The sequence below is a fragment of the Myotis daubentonii genome, chromosome 1, assembly GCF_963259705.1.
Source record: "Myotis daubentonii chromosome 1, mMyoDau2.1, whole genome shotgun sequence".
Taxonomy (NCBI): domain Eukaryota; kingdom Metazoa; phylum Chordata; class Mammalia; order Chiroptera; family Vespertilionidae; genus Myotis; species Myotis daubentonii.
In genome coordinates, this window is record NC_081840.1 from 1,116,057 (window position 1) to 1,132,481 (window position 16,425).

The 16,425-nt window shown below is 44.2% G+C and overlaps 1 protein-coding gene across 14 annotated transcripts in view; it reads right to left on the bottom strand.

Annotated features, from left to right (window-relative positions):
* The window catches only part of MARK3 (microtubule affinity regulating kinase 3), a 109,225-nt gene that overhangs the window by 72,619 nt on the left and 20,181 nt on the right, over nt 1-16,425 (bottom strand). For 11 of the 14 annotated variants that reach the window (XM_059685319.1, XM_059685239.1, XM_059685248.1 and 8 more), the window contains one exon: nt 219-272. The exons of 2 other annotated variants lie outside the window; for them this stretch is intronic. In XM_059685319.1, coding sequence (XP_059541302.1) covers nt 219-272 — 54 coding nt within the window. Of the gene's footprint in view, nt 1-218; nt 275-16,425 lie in introns of those variants that run through there. One more of the 14 variants, XM_059685353.1, reaches the window with a different exon arrangement.

Genomic DNA, 16,425 nt, shown 5'->3' on the forward strand with positions numbered 1-16,425 from the left:
AACATTAAAAAGCATTATCTTCAACTGAAGGAAAAAAATCCAATTAATACTACATTTATACAATGCTACATTTAAGTTGCATTCTTTTGAGGAATACAAAGCTTTACTGTACTAAAACACAGTAAGTAAAATACCAGTAGAGGTATTTAAGAGGCAAATTAGATGGCAATTAGCACTGAAAATCATTTAAAAAGTACTGGATACTGGACCAATCTTACCTTTTGTAGACTTGTTGGATTCAACTGAGTTTTGTCAATTATTTTTATTGCAACCTAGAAAAAAATAAATTAATAAAATTTATGGGTTTTAAGAAGTTGGTACTTACAGACTGGTAATAATTTTTATAAGTGCCCAGACATGTAGTAATGTTAAAAAGCAAGTAAACAAACCTCAAAACCTAGTTTAGCATTGTAATAAGATTTTTTAATAAATATCTTAAAATTGAAAACAGGGACTTTATGCAAATAAGGGTACTATTATAACAGTTTAAATGAAGACATCTATAGACAAGGAAAAAAGATCTCACAAACCAAAAATTAACAAGAGAGATTACACAATGAAAACACTTCTCAAAATGTATGGCAATGCAACAAATCTATTCACTATTTACTAACATTATAGTTATATTGGACTCCACGATGCAAGGGCAGGAACCACAGCTTTTATAGGTTTATACAGCCCAGAATGCCTTGCACACAGTGGGAACTGAGTAAATATATGAACAAACAGGTTGCTGTTGAATATGAAAACTTAACAAAATTTTTTAAACTATTTTATTAATTGATTTGACAGTGAGAAAGATCAACTTGCTGTTCCATTTATTTATGCATTCTTTGGCTGATTCCTGTTATATGCCCTGACTGGAGACTGAATCTGAAACTTTGGTGCATTAGGAGGACACTCTAACCAACTGAGCTAGCCTGCCAGGGCAAAACATTTTATTAAAAAGATAGAAAATATATGCATCCCTATATTCACTGCCGCACTATTTACAATAGCCAGAATATGGAAGTAACTTAGATGTCCATCAACAGATGAATGGATAAAGAAGATGTGATTACACACATGCACACACGTGCGCGCACACACACAGGGACTGGAATATTACTCAGCAATAAAAAAGAATGAAATTTGCAACAGCATGGATAGGATCTGGAGGGTATTATGCTAAGTGGAAATGAGTCAAACGGAAAAAGATAAATACTGCATGATTTCACTCATATGTGGAGCTAAAAAAAAAAAATCAAAACAAGTAAATAAACAAAACCTGACTCATAAAAACAAAGAACAAACTGATCGTTGCTGGGGTAGGTGGGTAGGAAGTGAAGGGATGGGTGAAAAAAGTTAAGGGGAATACAGTCAATAATAGGGAGATCACTGCACAGTGGAAAATGGTTACTAGAGTTAGTGTGCTAATCACATGGGAAGGTAATGTGGAACCACTATGTCAGTGGTTCTCAACCTTCTGGCCCTTTAAATACAGTTCCTCATGTTGTGACCCAACCATAAAATTATTTTCGTTGCTACTTCATAACTGTGATGTTGCTATTGTTATGAATCATAAGTAAATATCTGATATGCAGGATGGTCTTATGCAACCCCTGTGAAAGGGTCGTTTGACCGCCAAAGAGGTCACGACCCACAGGTTGAGAACCACTGCACTATGTTGTACACCTGAAGCTAATACTGATGCCAACTATAGTTTGTGTGTGTGTGTGTGTGTGTGTGTGTGTGTTTTAAATAGAAAAGCCCTTTAGGCAGTTAAAGAAGGAAAGAGACTACGTAGTTCCAGACCAATCTGTAGACTAACCAAATGAAACAAACAAAGGTAACAAATGGGTCAAAAGAGATGCGTACACCCCAGGCAGTCTAAAAACAAGACACCAAGACAGACAGACACACACACACACACACACACACACACACACACACCTCAACTATATCTTCTAGTTACTATGCATCTCTTATCTTAAACTAGAGGCCTGGTGCACAGATTCATTGGTGCACCGGTGGGGTCCCTCAGCCTGGCCTACGGGGATTGGGCCAAATCCGATCTCTGGGTCTGGGGTGTGGGTGAAGCAGATTCAGGGCCAACAGTGCCCCAGCAGCAACCTAACCCACGGCTGATTCCACGAGGAATCGGGCTCCCTCCTCTATTGGTCAGAGTGTGTGCCCCCTAGTGGTCACCGCTTATCATAGCTACTGGTTGAATGGTCGAACAGTCGCTTGAGCTTTTATATCTATACTAGAGGCCCAGTGCAAGAAATTCAGGCATGGGTAGGGTCCCTAGGCCTGGCTGGAGATCAGAGCCCATCGGGGATGTTTGGCTGCCAGCCGGGGCCTTCCTTCCCCTTGCTGCTGGCTACCGGCCAGGGCCTTCCTTCATTCCGCACCACTCCCTGGTGGTCAGTATACGTCATAGCAAGTGGTCGAACTCTCGAGGGGACAATTTGCATATTAGCCTTTTATTATATAGAAGGATATATAAAAGCCTAAGTGACTGTTATGACTGGTCAACTGGTCACTATGATGTGCACTGACCACCAGGGGATATGTGCTGAACGCAGGAGCTGCCCCCTAGTGGTCAGTGCACTCTCACAGCCAACCTCTCACAGCCAGCCAACCTTCTGCAGTCCCTACTCTGCATCAGCTGGCCCCGATCAGCCCCAATCGAGAATGGGCGAGACGGCCCCAATTGCCCCAATCACCAGCCAGGGCAAGAGGCCCCACCCGTGCACAAATTTGTGCATCAGGCCTGTAGTATATAGATAACTGACTAAGTACACCTATACCAGCATCCTCATCTGGTCAGTTTGTCATTTCTTTTATAAAGTGACTAGAGGCCCAGTGCACGAATTCGTTTACCAGTGGGGTCCCTCGGCCTGGCCTGCGGGATCAGGCCAAAACCAGTTCTCCGACATCCCCCGAGGGGTCCTGGATTGCGAGAGGGTGCAGGCCAGGCCAAGGGACCCCACCAGTGCACGATCAGGGCCGGGGAGGGACACAGGAGGTTGGCCATCCGGGGAGGGACTGCGGGAGGGCTCCAGGGTGTGCCCAGCCTGTCTCAGTCCCAATTGGCTGGATCCCAGCAGCAAGGTAACCTACCAGTCGGAGTGTCTGCCTCCTGGTGGTCAGTGCACATCATAGTGAGCGGTTGAACAGCCTTAGTATATCATTAGCACATTATGCTTTTATTGGTTGAACAGACAATCGGACGATTGGACACTTAGCACATTAGGCTTTTATTATATACGATTTCTAGAAACTATAGGCATCCAGGATGGGGGAGAGGGGTTACAACAGAAGATGATAGAAGGAAACATAAGAGGGAGACATAGCTCTGCTTTGCACCTAAGATCCATGACAACAAATGCTCTTCTTGCCTCATATCGGTGAGGCTGTGTTTCCTACTGTGCATCCTTCAGAAAAGAGACCTAATAAGAAGTACCAGTGAAGAAAGGGGTTGCAGCCAAAGTCTGGAAAAAATGCTCAAAGAGTCTCTATGTCAACAGGTATAAAAAATTTTAGTCCCCTTTCTACTCTTAAGATTATTGGTGACCCCAAATGTGGGTTATATCTAGATATTTGCCATATTAGAAATAAACTGGTAAGTGCAAAAATAACTGAACAATTCATTTCAAAATAATATTCTAGAAATGGTGCTGAGAAAAACAAACATCTATATGCAAAAGAGTGAAATTGGATTCTTAGCTAACATCATATACAAAAATTAGCTCAAAGAGGATCAATAATTATAAATGTAAGACCTACACCTATCAAACTCTTAGAAGAAAACAGGGCAAAAGCTTCACATTAGATTTGGCAATGATCACTTGGATATGACACCAAAGGTACAAGTAACAAAAGGAAAAAAGACAAATTGAACTTGATGAAAAATTTTAAATTCTGTGCATCAAAAGACAACATCCAGCTCTTTATCATGGCACTTGGAAGCAGTCGGCTACTTCTGGATGAAGCTGAATATCTTTTTCCTAGCCACTATCAGAAACTCACTGAAGCAGATAATAAACACAAACTTCGTACCTTTTATGAAAAGCGTGTGGCACAGAAGTTGGTGCTGACATTCTGGGTGAAGAGTGGAAGGCTTGTGTGGCTTAACAGAGGTGGGAACTGCCAACAAGGTTACCCATAAAGAAGGGTGTCTTGACCCATGTCCACCTGCTACGGAGGAAAGGTCATGCCTGGAGAGCTGGATAAAGGAGGCGCAAATCTGTTTGGGGTTGCACTGTAGATGCAATCTCAGTGCTCTCAACCTGGTCATTGTAAAAAGAGGAAAGAAAGACATTCCTGGTCTCACTGATACCACTTTGTCTCATCACCTGAAGCCCAAAAGAGTGGGCAGAAGCCGCAAACCTTTCAATATCTCTAAAGAAGATAATGTTCACCAATATGTTGTGAGAAAGCCCCTAAAACAAAGAAGGTAAAAAACCTCAGACCAAAGCACCCAAGACTCAGCATCTTGTCACTCCATGTGTCCTGCAACACAAACACTAGCATATTGCTCTGAAGAAACATCATGGACGAGAAATAAGAAGGAGGCCAGCCCTAGCTGGTTTGGCTCAGGGGATAGAGCAGGGGTGGGCAAACTTTTTGACTCGAGGGCCACAATGGGTTCTTAAACTGGACGGGAGGGCTGGAACAAAAGCATGGATGGAGTGTTTGTGTGAACTAATATAAATTCAAAGTAAACATCCTATCTAATAAAACAGAAAAATGGTAATTGGCGTACGACGATACCCTTTTCATTGGCTAATCAGGGCTATATGCAAATTAACTGCCAACTATGATTGGCAGTTAACTGCCAACTATGATTGGCAGTTAACTGTCAACTAAGATTGGCAGTTAACAGCCAACAAGATGGCGGTTAATTTGCATATGTAGGCACAATGCAGGGAGGCGAAAGGGAAAGCAGGAAGAAGCCCCCTGCCACTGACAGTGATCGGAAACCCAGGGGGGAGCTAAGAGCTGGGGGGCAGGGCAAAGGCGGCCCTGGGGCCGCCTTTGCCCTGCCCCCCAGCCATGATCGGAGAATCAGGTGCCTTTTCCGCCCTGGCCAGTGATAGCAGGAAGTAGGGGTGGAGCCAGCGATGGGAGCTGGGCACGGCCGAAGCTGGCAGTCCCAGGAGCTAGGGGTCCCTTGCCTGGGCCTAAAGCGAAGCCCACGATCGTGGGGCCGCTGCAGCTGCGGGTCCCCGCTGCCCAGGCCGAACGCCTCAGCCAGAGGCGTTAGGCCTGGGCAGGGGCGGAGCCTGCAACCGCGGGGAGCTGGGGGTCCCCTGCCCAGGCCTGACACCTCTGCTGGAGGCCTCAGGCCTGGTCAAGGGGCCGATCCGGTGATTGGTGATCGGAGGGTGATGAGGGTCAACTCCTCTGGCCGAGGCATCAGGCCTGGGTGGGGGGCGGAGCCGGGGATTGGGGGGATATGATGGTCCCCTTGCCCAGGCCTGAAGCCTGAGTCAGAGGCATCAGGCTTGGGCGGGGGGTGGAGCAAGCGATCAGAGGGAGATGGGGGTCCCCTGCCCAGGCATGATTCCTGGGCCAGAGGCCTCAGGCCTGGGCCGGGGCCAGAGCCAGTGATCAGGGGGAGATGGGAGTCCCCTGTCCAAGCCTGACACCTCTGGCGGAGGCGTCAGGCCTGGGCAAGGGGCCGATCCTGCGATTGGAGGGTGATGGGGGTCAACGCCTGAGGGCTCCCAGTATGTGAGAGGGGGCAGGCTGGGCTGAGGGACACTCCCCCCCACACACACACACCCAGTGCACGAATTTCGTGCACCGGGCCCCTAGTCATTACATAAAAGGGGAGGGTCTTTTTTTTTTTTTTTTTTTTTTTTTAGTTTTATTCATTTCAAACGGGCCGGATCCGGCCCGCGGGCCGTAGTTTGCCCATGGCTGGGATAGAGCCTTGGCTTGTGGACTGAAGGGTCCCAGGTTCGATTCCAATCAAGGGCACATGCCTGGGTTGCAGGCTGGATCCCCAGTACGGGATGTGCAGGATGCAGCTTATCAATGATTCTCTCTCATCATTGATGTTTCTATCTCTCGCTCCCTCTCCCTTCTCTAAAATTCAATTAAAATATATTTTAAGAAAAGAAAAAAAAAGAAAGAGGCCAGAGAATGTGCTGGCCGTGTAGTTAGGAGAATAAAGGAGGACAATGAGAGACCTGGAACCGATTGCCAGGAGACAGAGACTGTCTTCTGAAGGATTTTACCTCCACACCTGAGTCCAATCAAAAGTAAGGTTTTTCTAAGAGTAACAAATAAATAAGGTCAGACACACAAAAAAAGTATCAGCAGAGTAAAAAGACAACCCACAGAATGGGAGAAAATATTTGCAAATCATACATCTGACAAGGGATGAATAGCTACAATATATACAGAACTTCTAAAACTCAACAACAGCCGAAACCGGTTTGGCTCAGTGGATAGAGCATCAGCCTGCGGACTGAAAGGTCCCAGGTTCGATTCCGGTCAAGGGCATGTACCTGGGTTGTGGGCACATCCCCAGTAGGAGATGTGCAGGAGGCAGCTGATCGATGTTTCTCTCTCATCGATGTTTCTAACTCTCTATCTCTCTCCCTTCCTCTCTGTAAAAAATCAATAAAATATATATTTAAAAAAAAATAAAAAATAAAACTCAACAACAAAACGAAGCCAATTCAAAAATGGGTAAAGATATGCAGATGTCAGTAAGCACCTGGAAAAGATGCTCAACATCGCTTGTCATTAGGGAAATGCAACTCAAAACTACCAGGCAGGGGACTCTTTCCCTGCCCCACGTGGGAGTCTGTGCAGTGGGACTCTTTCCCTTTCCCCACGTGGGAGTCTGTATTTGTTCTTCAATAAATTTCCGCCTTTGCTATACCAAAAACAAAACAAAACGAACAAAAACAAAAAACTACCAGATAACACTGTACACACATCAGGATGGCAACTGTCAAAAACCCATCAATAAAATAAGCCCTGGCAAGGATGTGCAGCAAATGGAACACTCGTGTACTTTTGGTAAGAATGCAAAATAGTACAGCCATTGTAGAAAGTTGTACAGAGCTCCTCAAAAAACTAAAAACAATTACCATGTGATCCAGCAATTCCACTTCAGGCTATAAACCCCGAAGAATTGAAAGCAGGGAGTGAAATAAATATTTATACACCCATGATTAGCATTATTCACAATAGCTAGGATGTGGAAAGTCATCCAAGTTTCCTTTGAGGAGCAAATGGATAAGTCTAATGTGGAATTATCCATACAATGGAATATTACTCAGCCTTAAAAAGGAAGAAAATTCTGGCAGATACTGTAACATCAATAGACCTTGAGGACATTATGCTAAGTGAAATAAGCCAGTCCCAAAAGAACAAATACAGTATGATTCCACTCATATGAGATACCTAGAATATTGAAAATCAGAGAGGCAGAAAGTAGGTGGCAGGTACCTGGAGCAGGGGGGAGGAGGAATGAAGACAGAGTTTCAGGTTTACAAGATGAAAAAAGTTCTGGAGATAAGATGGTGGTGATGGTGATGATTATGCAACATTATGAACATATTTAATTCCACTGAAATATACACTTAAAAATGGTTAAGATGGAAAATTTTGTTATGTGTCTTTTTATTTTTATCCTCACCTGAGAATATGTTTATCGATTTCAGAGACAGAGAAAGGGAGGCAGTAAGGGAGGGAGAGATCTTCTGAGATCTGGTTTCTTCCAAATGACTGGATTTTTTTTTTTTAATTGATGTCAGAGAGGAAGGGAAAGGGAGAGATAGAAACATCTATGATGAGAGAGAATCATGGATAGGCTGCCTCCTGCACGCCCCCCTACTGGGGATCGAGCCCTCAACCCAGGCATGTGCCCTTGACAGGAATCGAACCTGGGACCCTTCAGTCTGCAGGCCAATGCTCTATCCACTGAGCCAAATTGGCTAGGGCCATGACTGGACTTCTGATCAATGGTTTCTTCTGATTCTCTTCAATATCCACCAAAGATTCTATTCCGATTCTGTTCTTACACGTTTTTTTTAAATATATTTTTTGCCGAAACCGGTTTGGCTCAGTGGATAGAGCGTCGGCTTGCGGACTGAAAGGTCCCAGGTTCGATTCCGGTCAAGGGCATGTACCTGGGTTGCGGGCACATCCCCAGTAGGAGATGTGCAGGAGGCAGCTGATCGATGTTTCTCTCTCATCGATGTTTTTATTGATTTTTTACAGAAAGGAAGGAAGAGGGATAGAGAGTTAGAAACACTGATGAGAGAGAAACATTGATCAGCTGCCCCCTGCACACCCTCTACTTGTGATGAGCCCGCAACCAAGGTACATGCCCTTGACCGGAATCAAACCTGGGACCCTTCAGTCCACAAGCTGACGCTCTATCCACTGAGCCAAACCGGTTAGGTCTGTTCTTACACATTTTCATTTTCAAGTAGTGCTATTCAAGTAATAGCTAAGGCAAAAACAGGAGCTCAAATATGTGGCATTTGACTAAATCAAACTGAAGTCATTTTATCAAAAGCAAGTGTCCTCAATGTGAAACAGTGTGTGCGTGTGTGTGTGTTTGTGTGTGTGTGTGTCACTGAAGCCTCGGGAGGAAGCTCCTAATCCCCTCTTCCTTTCAGCTCCCTGTTGGGATGGCTCAGCTACCAAAATAACCTTGGCCCAGAGCTGAGGCCTGTAGAACAGCTCAGCCCTAGAGGTCACCAAAAAAGGAGCCAACTGTGATGCATCGCTTCACAGGAAGATGGGGACTGGAGAGAGAGCGTCCGCTCATTCCCAGGTTGTAGAGATGGTTTTTCGGGTGGGGTGGGGTGAGGAGTGGCGCACAGCAAAAAGGAGTTCACTATGTGAGGAAGAGGAGACTCCCTGCCACTTGTGTGAAGTTCTGGAAATTCCACTGATTCACCCTGATGCCAGACACACAGTGGAAAATTACAAAATAGAAATAAGCTCATGCATGATAAGAGCTTCCCCCCAACATTCCTAAACCAAAAGGGCCCAACAAACCCATAGCACACACCCCTGGAGAAAAACCCTGTCAATTCACTACTGGTCAAAAGATCCGTACAGCTCCCAACAGGTGCTAAAGCACCCACCACCACTGCCAGAGCATGACAAAAAAAGACCCAAGACCTTCAAGACACAGTAGCCTGGAAGAACTGCACATACCTCTCAGCCTGGGCAGCCATAAAAGATACTACAGAACAGGTAGCTCACCCAGTGGAAATGTACTTCCCACAGTCTGGGAAGCTGGGACGCTGAGCTCAGGGTGCCAGCGTGATCAGTTCCTGGTGAGGATGCTCCTCAGGGCTTGCACACGGCCGCTTTCTCAATGTGTCCTTACATGGCGGAGAGAGAAAGCAAGCGCTCTAGTGGCTCTTATCAGGACACAAACCCGACTGGATCAGGGCTCTACCATAGTAACCTGTAATCAGGTAAAACTAATGACTTCTACAAAGGCCCATTCTCCAAAACTGCCACACTGGGTAAGGCTTTAACATATGAGTTTTGGGGAACGCAATTCAGTCCACAGCATAAAGACGAAGCCAAACAACTAGAACAGGAGACTACAAAATAAAAATTCAAATTAAAGCCTATCAATACACAACATGGAGGAATGTCACAAGCATCCAGTGGAGTAAAGAGACAGACACAAATGATACACTGTATGATTCCATTAGCATAATGTTAGAAAGAAAGCCTCCTCTCTGGTGTTAGAGTCAGCACAGCTGTTACCTTGGGGAGGAAGAACAGTGAAAAGATGAGGAGGAGGTAGAAGGAAGGCTGTTGGGGTTCAAGTCATAGCATATTTTTGCCCTTATTATATTTTGGATCAGGATGATACAAACATGATTACTTTGTGATATTTCATCAAGCTGTACACTTATGATTTAAGACTTTTCTAAGATATTTTATATTTCAATAAAGACTCAGGCTCAGGTAACCAGGGCCGGCCAAGGCTTGTGCTGCTGGCAGTGGCAGCAGCAGAGGTGTGATGGGGCATTGCCTTCCCCTGATCGCCAGGTCACCTCCTGCCCCTGAGGGCTCCCAGACTGTGAGGGAACCCCCTCCAGTGTGTGTGTGTGTGTGTGTGTGTGTGTGTATATATATTTTTTAAAACAGCAAAATCATCAACAAAAATGTGAAAAAGAAATGGACTAAACAAACCACAGAAAGGGCATTTGTTTAGAGTATGAAAGTTGAAACAAGGCAGAGTGTCACCTTGTTGACCTCGACTGGGGAATGCACATCCAGCAGTTCAAACTTTTCACTGCTCTTTGCACGTCCGTAAATGACTGCAAAAGCACTGGGTACTGATTTGGGGACCACAAATACATTTCAGGTAGTGGGTGAGTGTGCAAATATGGAATTTGCAAATAATGAGATCAACTGTATCTGTTCTGGAGACAGATAATGATGGTAATTGCACGACAGTGCAAATATACTTAATGCCACTGACCTGTACACATAAAAATTGTTAAAATGGTAAATTTTACATATTTTTTAAGAGTCACAATAGTGTAATTGAGAGATTGTCAATTTGTAGGAATTGTGTTTATGTGAGTTTTTCCTTTTCTGCATGTGAACTGTAAAGTCCTGACCTCCGGGTTGTACTAGATGCACTACCACCAACTGTCTTGGTGCTTTTCAGTCACATCTGCGATCAGAACACGAAGGCTCTTCCACCCTCTGCCTGCTTCTGAATCTGCCACTGTTAACTTCCAGATGAAGCAAACTGTCTGGGGAGTAACTCTTTGTCAATCACTATAGTTGTTTTGAATAAACATTCGATTAAGCACTGCCCTCCCCACCCCAAGAAATTACTACTTGTTGAGTTTCAGTTGACGGTCAGAGAAAAATTCCCGCGAGCACTTGAAAGGGTATTAGAACATTCCTCTCTTTTCCAGCCACGTGTCTGTCTGTGGAAGATCAGGTTTCTTCATACACTTTAACCAAAACAACATACTGAAGTAGTTTGAATGCAGAAGCAGATATGAAAACCTAGCAAACTTCTATTAAGCAGACATTAAAGAGATTTGCAAATAATTAAAAGTGTTACTCTTCTCAATAATTTGTTTTGGAAGAGTCATTTTTCATAAAAATACATTACTTATATTAATATGTAATAGGTTATTTTAAATGAATTAATATATATTTTAAGTTCCTTAGTGTTAACTTCTACTGCAGTATCAATAAATATAACCCATATAAACAAGTTCTCCATGTTTTTATCCTCACCCGCAGATATGTTTTTATTGATTTTTAGAGAGAGACGTGGGGGAAGGGGGGAAAAAGAGAGACAGAGAGAGAAAAACATCGATCGGCTGCCTCCCGTACATGCCTCATGGATCGAACCTGCAGTCAACTGAGTCACCTGGCCAGGGTGAGAGCCCTCAATTTTAAAAATTTAAAGGAATTCTGAAACAAAAAGGTTTGAGAACAGCCTTAGCCATTTTGGCTCAATGGTTAGGGTGTTGGCCCATGGACTGAAGGCTCTTGGGTTCAATTCCAGTCAAGGGCATGTACCTCAGGGCGGCGTGGGAGGCAACCAATCAATGTGTCTCTCTCACATTGATGTTTCTCTCTCTTCTGTCTCTCCCCCTCCCTTCCACTCTTTCTAAAAATTAATGGAAAAATTATCCTCAGGTGAGGATTAACAACAACAAAAGTTTGAGAACTGTTGTTAATCAATGGAGCTGCACAAAACAACTGATATTTAGTTTTAATGGTTAAGCAGCAATAAAATTGTGAGGGGGGAAAGCCAGGATACAAAATTGCGACCCAAAGTATGTTGAGAAAACATACATATAAATATGTAGAATATACAAAGATAACAATGGTATTCAGGGAATTATGACTGGGATTTTTTCCCTCTCAAATCTCCAAACTTTCTCTAAAGGTAATGTATTCTTCACAGACTAAAAAAATTGTTGTGACTAAAATGTATTACTATTACCCTAGACCAGTGATTCTCAACCTTCCTAATGCCGCGACCCTTTAATACAGTTCCTCATGTTGTGGTGACCCCCAACCATAAAATTATTTTCGTTGCTACTTCATAACTAATTTTGTTACTGTTATGAATCGTAATGTAAATACCTGATATGCAGGATGTATTTGGGCGACCCCTGTGAAAGGGTCGTTCGACCCCCAAAGGGGTCGCAACCCACAGGTTGAGAACCGCTGCCCTAGACGGTTTGGCTCACTGGATAGAGCAGTGAGGGCGAACCTATGACAGAGGTGTCAGAGGTGACACGCGAACTCATTTTTTGGGTTGATTTTTCTTTGTTAAATGGCATTTAAATATATAAAATAAATATCAAAAACATAAGTCTTAGTTTTACTGTGGTTGCAAATATCAAAAATTTCTATATGTGACAAGGCACCAGAGTTAAGTTAGGGTTTTTCAAAATGCTGACACGCCAAGCTCAAAAGGTTCGCTATCACTGGGATAGAGTGTCAGCGCACAGTATGAAAGGTCCCAGCTTCGATTCTAATCGAGGGCACATACCTCGGTTGCAGGCTCGATCCCCGACCCTGGTCAGGGTGCACCCTGGTCAGGGTACTTGCAGGAGGCAATCAATCTATGTGTCTCTCTCACATCAATGTTTCTCTCTCTCTCTCTCTCCCTCTCCCTTCCACTCTCTCTAAAAGTCAATGGAAAAATATCCTTGGGTGAGGATTAACAAAAATATATTTAAAAAAAATGTATAGCCACTTATGTAAAATCTCAAGAAGTTCAGACATCCCAGGATGAAGAATTATAATTTTATCATTCTTAGAATCAACAACAAATAGTTATTGAGCACTAAGAGGCTAAAGGTAATTGGTTCAAATTCTAATCCTTCCTCCCACCCACTCTGGTGCCTTCTCTAGGGTAGAAAACAGGACACTTGCAGTTAAATGTGGAGGCTCTTAACAGTAAAGGCAGATAGTAAAGGCAGCTAGCATAAAAAAGCACAGTAGCCGAAACCGGTTTGGCTCAGTGGATAGAGCGTCGGCTTGTGGACTGAAAGGTCCCAGGTTCGATTCCGGTCAAGGGCATGTACCTGGGTTGCGGGCATATCCCCAGTGGGAGATGTGCAGGAGGCAGCTGATCGATGTTTCTCTCTCATCGATGTTTCTAACTCTCTATCTCTCTCCCTTTCTCTCTGTAAAAAATCAATAAAATATATTTAAAAAAAAAAAAAAAGCACAGTAATAAGTTGAGAAGACAACAGTAGGAAAGATACTTCAATAACTTTCTGAAAGAGACCACAGAGGAAACAAACAGCCAGAACCAATGTGATCTGCCAGCACAACTCAGTTACATGCCTGGAGGTCCTGGGGAACCGAAGGTGATGTGGGAGCTGATGAGCTCATCCCAAGGTCAAAAGTCTATATACAGAACGGCTGCTGCTCCCCAAACCAATCAATAGCTACAGGTTCTTAAGAGGCTAGAAATGTACTCTGTGGAAAAGGTAACAAGGCTCTGGACTCAAGGTCCCAGCAGAGAACAGGAGTGAGGAGATGAAAAAGGCAGAATGAAGTGTCGCACTGCCACTTACGGGTGGGACCACCGGCTCCTTCCAAGCAGAACATAGGGTCTTCCCTCCCCCCTTCTTTGCTTCCCTCCCTCCCTCCCGAAGAAATACAGGGGCTTTATTATAATCAGTATTATTCCTGAAGTTACACTTGATAAGCTCATTCAGGAAAGCATTTTTGCTTTCAATGACCCAGAGCCCATACACACGACAGATGCAGCTATAAGTACATGAAGAGTCTTATCTAGAGAAACTGAATGTTCCCAGAGAAGAGAGCCAAAGGCTATCTAATGAACCTGGGTCCTCCAATAAAAGCATTAAACAACTCCCAACAAGAAAGCTTTGTGGGCAAACATACCCTACACATGGAAATACAAACAAACAACCAGAGATTAACAGATTACAAAGAAAATGTCTGTATGTAAGAGAGAGACCAAGAAGAACCCCAGAGAAAAGAGAAACAATGCAGGGAGCAAAAACCTACCTTAAAAAAATAAAAAAGAAAGAGAGAGAGAGAGAGAATAAATCTGTCACTACACTCAGGGAGTTAGATAGAACTGGATGCTACGAAGACAAATAATCAGAGAACAAGAAAGAGCTGGGATAAGAGGGAAGCATGAATATGATCATGTAAGACTGGACAATAAAATTAAAGACATCTCCTAGAAAGTAAAATAAAAACACAGAATGGAAAACAGATCAAATAACAACAAAAAGATCAAGAGTTCCAAAATGAAGATTTTTAAATAACAAACTGAGACAATTCTCCAGGACTGAAAAATAAGAATCTCTACATTGAAAGGGTCCTACAAGCACCAAGAACAATGAATGAAGACCAACTCCGGGGCACCTCCCTGTGAAATTCCTGAACAGCAAAGATAAATGAGAAGCGTCTAAGAAGCTTCTAGAAACAAACAAAAAGTCACATAAATTAACCACTTACATTGTTATACTCTAGTCTTTGGAACTACTGATATCTGAAAACCCTTTGTGATCTTAATTTTTAGTTTCTCACTCTCTAATCACAGTCTCCCTTACCCACTTACTTGGAGCTATAATCCATTTGATACCTTTGTAATTAGCTAGCTATCCTATATCCTATATAATATATCCTATATAATAAAAGGGAAACATGCAAATTCATGGTCCCTCTGCTATGGTCAAGCCACACCCACCAGCCAATGAGTATGCAAATTCACCCGACAAAGATGGCAGGTAATTTGCATACACAGAGCAGAATGGGAAAGCAGGCAGCTTAGGGGACTTGTCTCCCTCAGTCGCTCCCTTGGGGGGACGTTCCTCCCTTGGTCACCAGACGGAGAGCAGAGCAGGAGAGCTGGAGGCTTGGGGGGACATGGCTCCCTTGGTCAGGGAAAACCCAGAGTGTGAGGAGCACCAGGAATTTTGGGAATAGTAGTTTTGGTGGCAGCCCCAGGACCGGAAGCAGAAGCCCCAGAGTGCAGGGAGCACCAGGAATGCTGGGAATCGTAGTTCTGGTGGCAGACGGATCTCCTAGACCAGGGGTGGGCAAACTTTTTGACTTGAGGGCCACAATGGGTTCTTAAACTGGACCGGAGGGCTGGAACAAAAGCATGGATGGAGTGTTTGTGTGAACTAATATAAATTCAAAGTAAACATCATTACATAAAAGGGGACAGTCTTTTTCTTTATTTTTTTAGTTTTATTCATTTCAAACGGGCCGGATCCGGCCCGTGGGCCGTAGTTTGCCCACGGCTGTCCTAGACACTAGAGCAGCGGCTCTCAACGTGTGGGTCGCGACCCCTTTGGGGGTCGAACGACCCTTTCACAGGGGTCACCTAAATACATCCTGCATATCAGATATTTATATTATGATTCATAACAGTAGCAACAAGACAGTTATGAAGTAGCAATGAAAATAATTTTATGGTTGGGTCACAACATGAGGAACTGTATTAAAGGGTCGCGGCATTAGGAAGGTTGAGAACCACTGCACTAGAGCAAAGTGAGCCTGGAGCATGTTACTGTTGCAGTTGGGGATGGAGGGGAAAGCAAAGGTGAGAGACATAAGTAAAATCAGAGTGTCTAGGAAAAATTAAAGGGAAGATATCCTAAAACTTCCAGGAAATCTCCACCAATGGAGCAAAGAAAAAAAAATGCCTCTATTACTCTGTGAGCAACAATTCAAACTGGGTTGGGGGTCTCAGACAATCCGCTCATATGATTGCAACGACAGACAGAAACTCCCGGATTGGAGAGGGCTCCCCTGAGGACTCCCTGATTGGAGAGGGTGTAGGTCAGGCTGAGGGACCCCCCCCTCCCCCCTCCCCCAGTGCATGAATCTTCGCGCACCGGGCCCCTAGTTAATAATAATAGGAAAGGAGCAAGCAGGGAGACAGACATTATAATAAGCATGGCCATTTTGGGCAGCTTCACTAGGAAGCTGCATTTCACACTCCCCAGGGAACCATGGGTCCACTTTCCAAAGATCACTGGGGGAAGGGACTGAACAAAATGAAGATGGGTGCATGTGCAGTAGGATCAGGGTGACGCAGGGAAGGCGTCTGTCAGTCAAGCCTGGGAACAGGGATCACTGGCTAGAGTGGGCAGGGCCAATGGAGGTCTGTGAAAATTTGGGGATACATAATCCCAAAATAAAAGAAATTCTCGCTCTTCTTGGCTCTTGGCTCTCTGGTTACTTTGGCTTTGCTCCTGCTTCCTTGCATTCACCCATGTACCCTCCATAGCCATGTGGCCCTGAGGATGGACTCCACATGCAATGAACTGATGAACTACAGTAGGCAACACAAACCAAGCTAGCGTGAAGTTGGATTGGACTGTGTCCCAACATGGAACGGGAACTCTGGGCAACGGCTTTAATCCTAGCTCTGCTGAAGTCACAGCTACACTT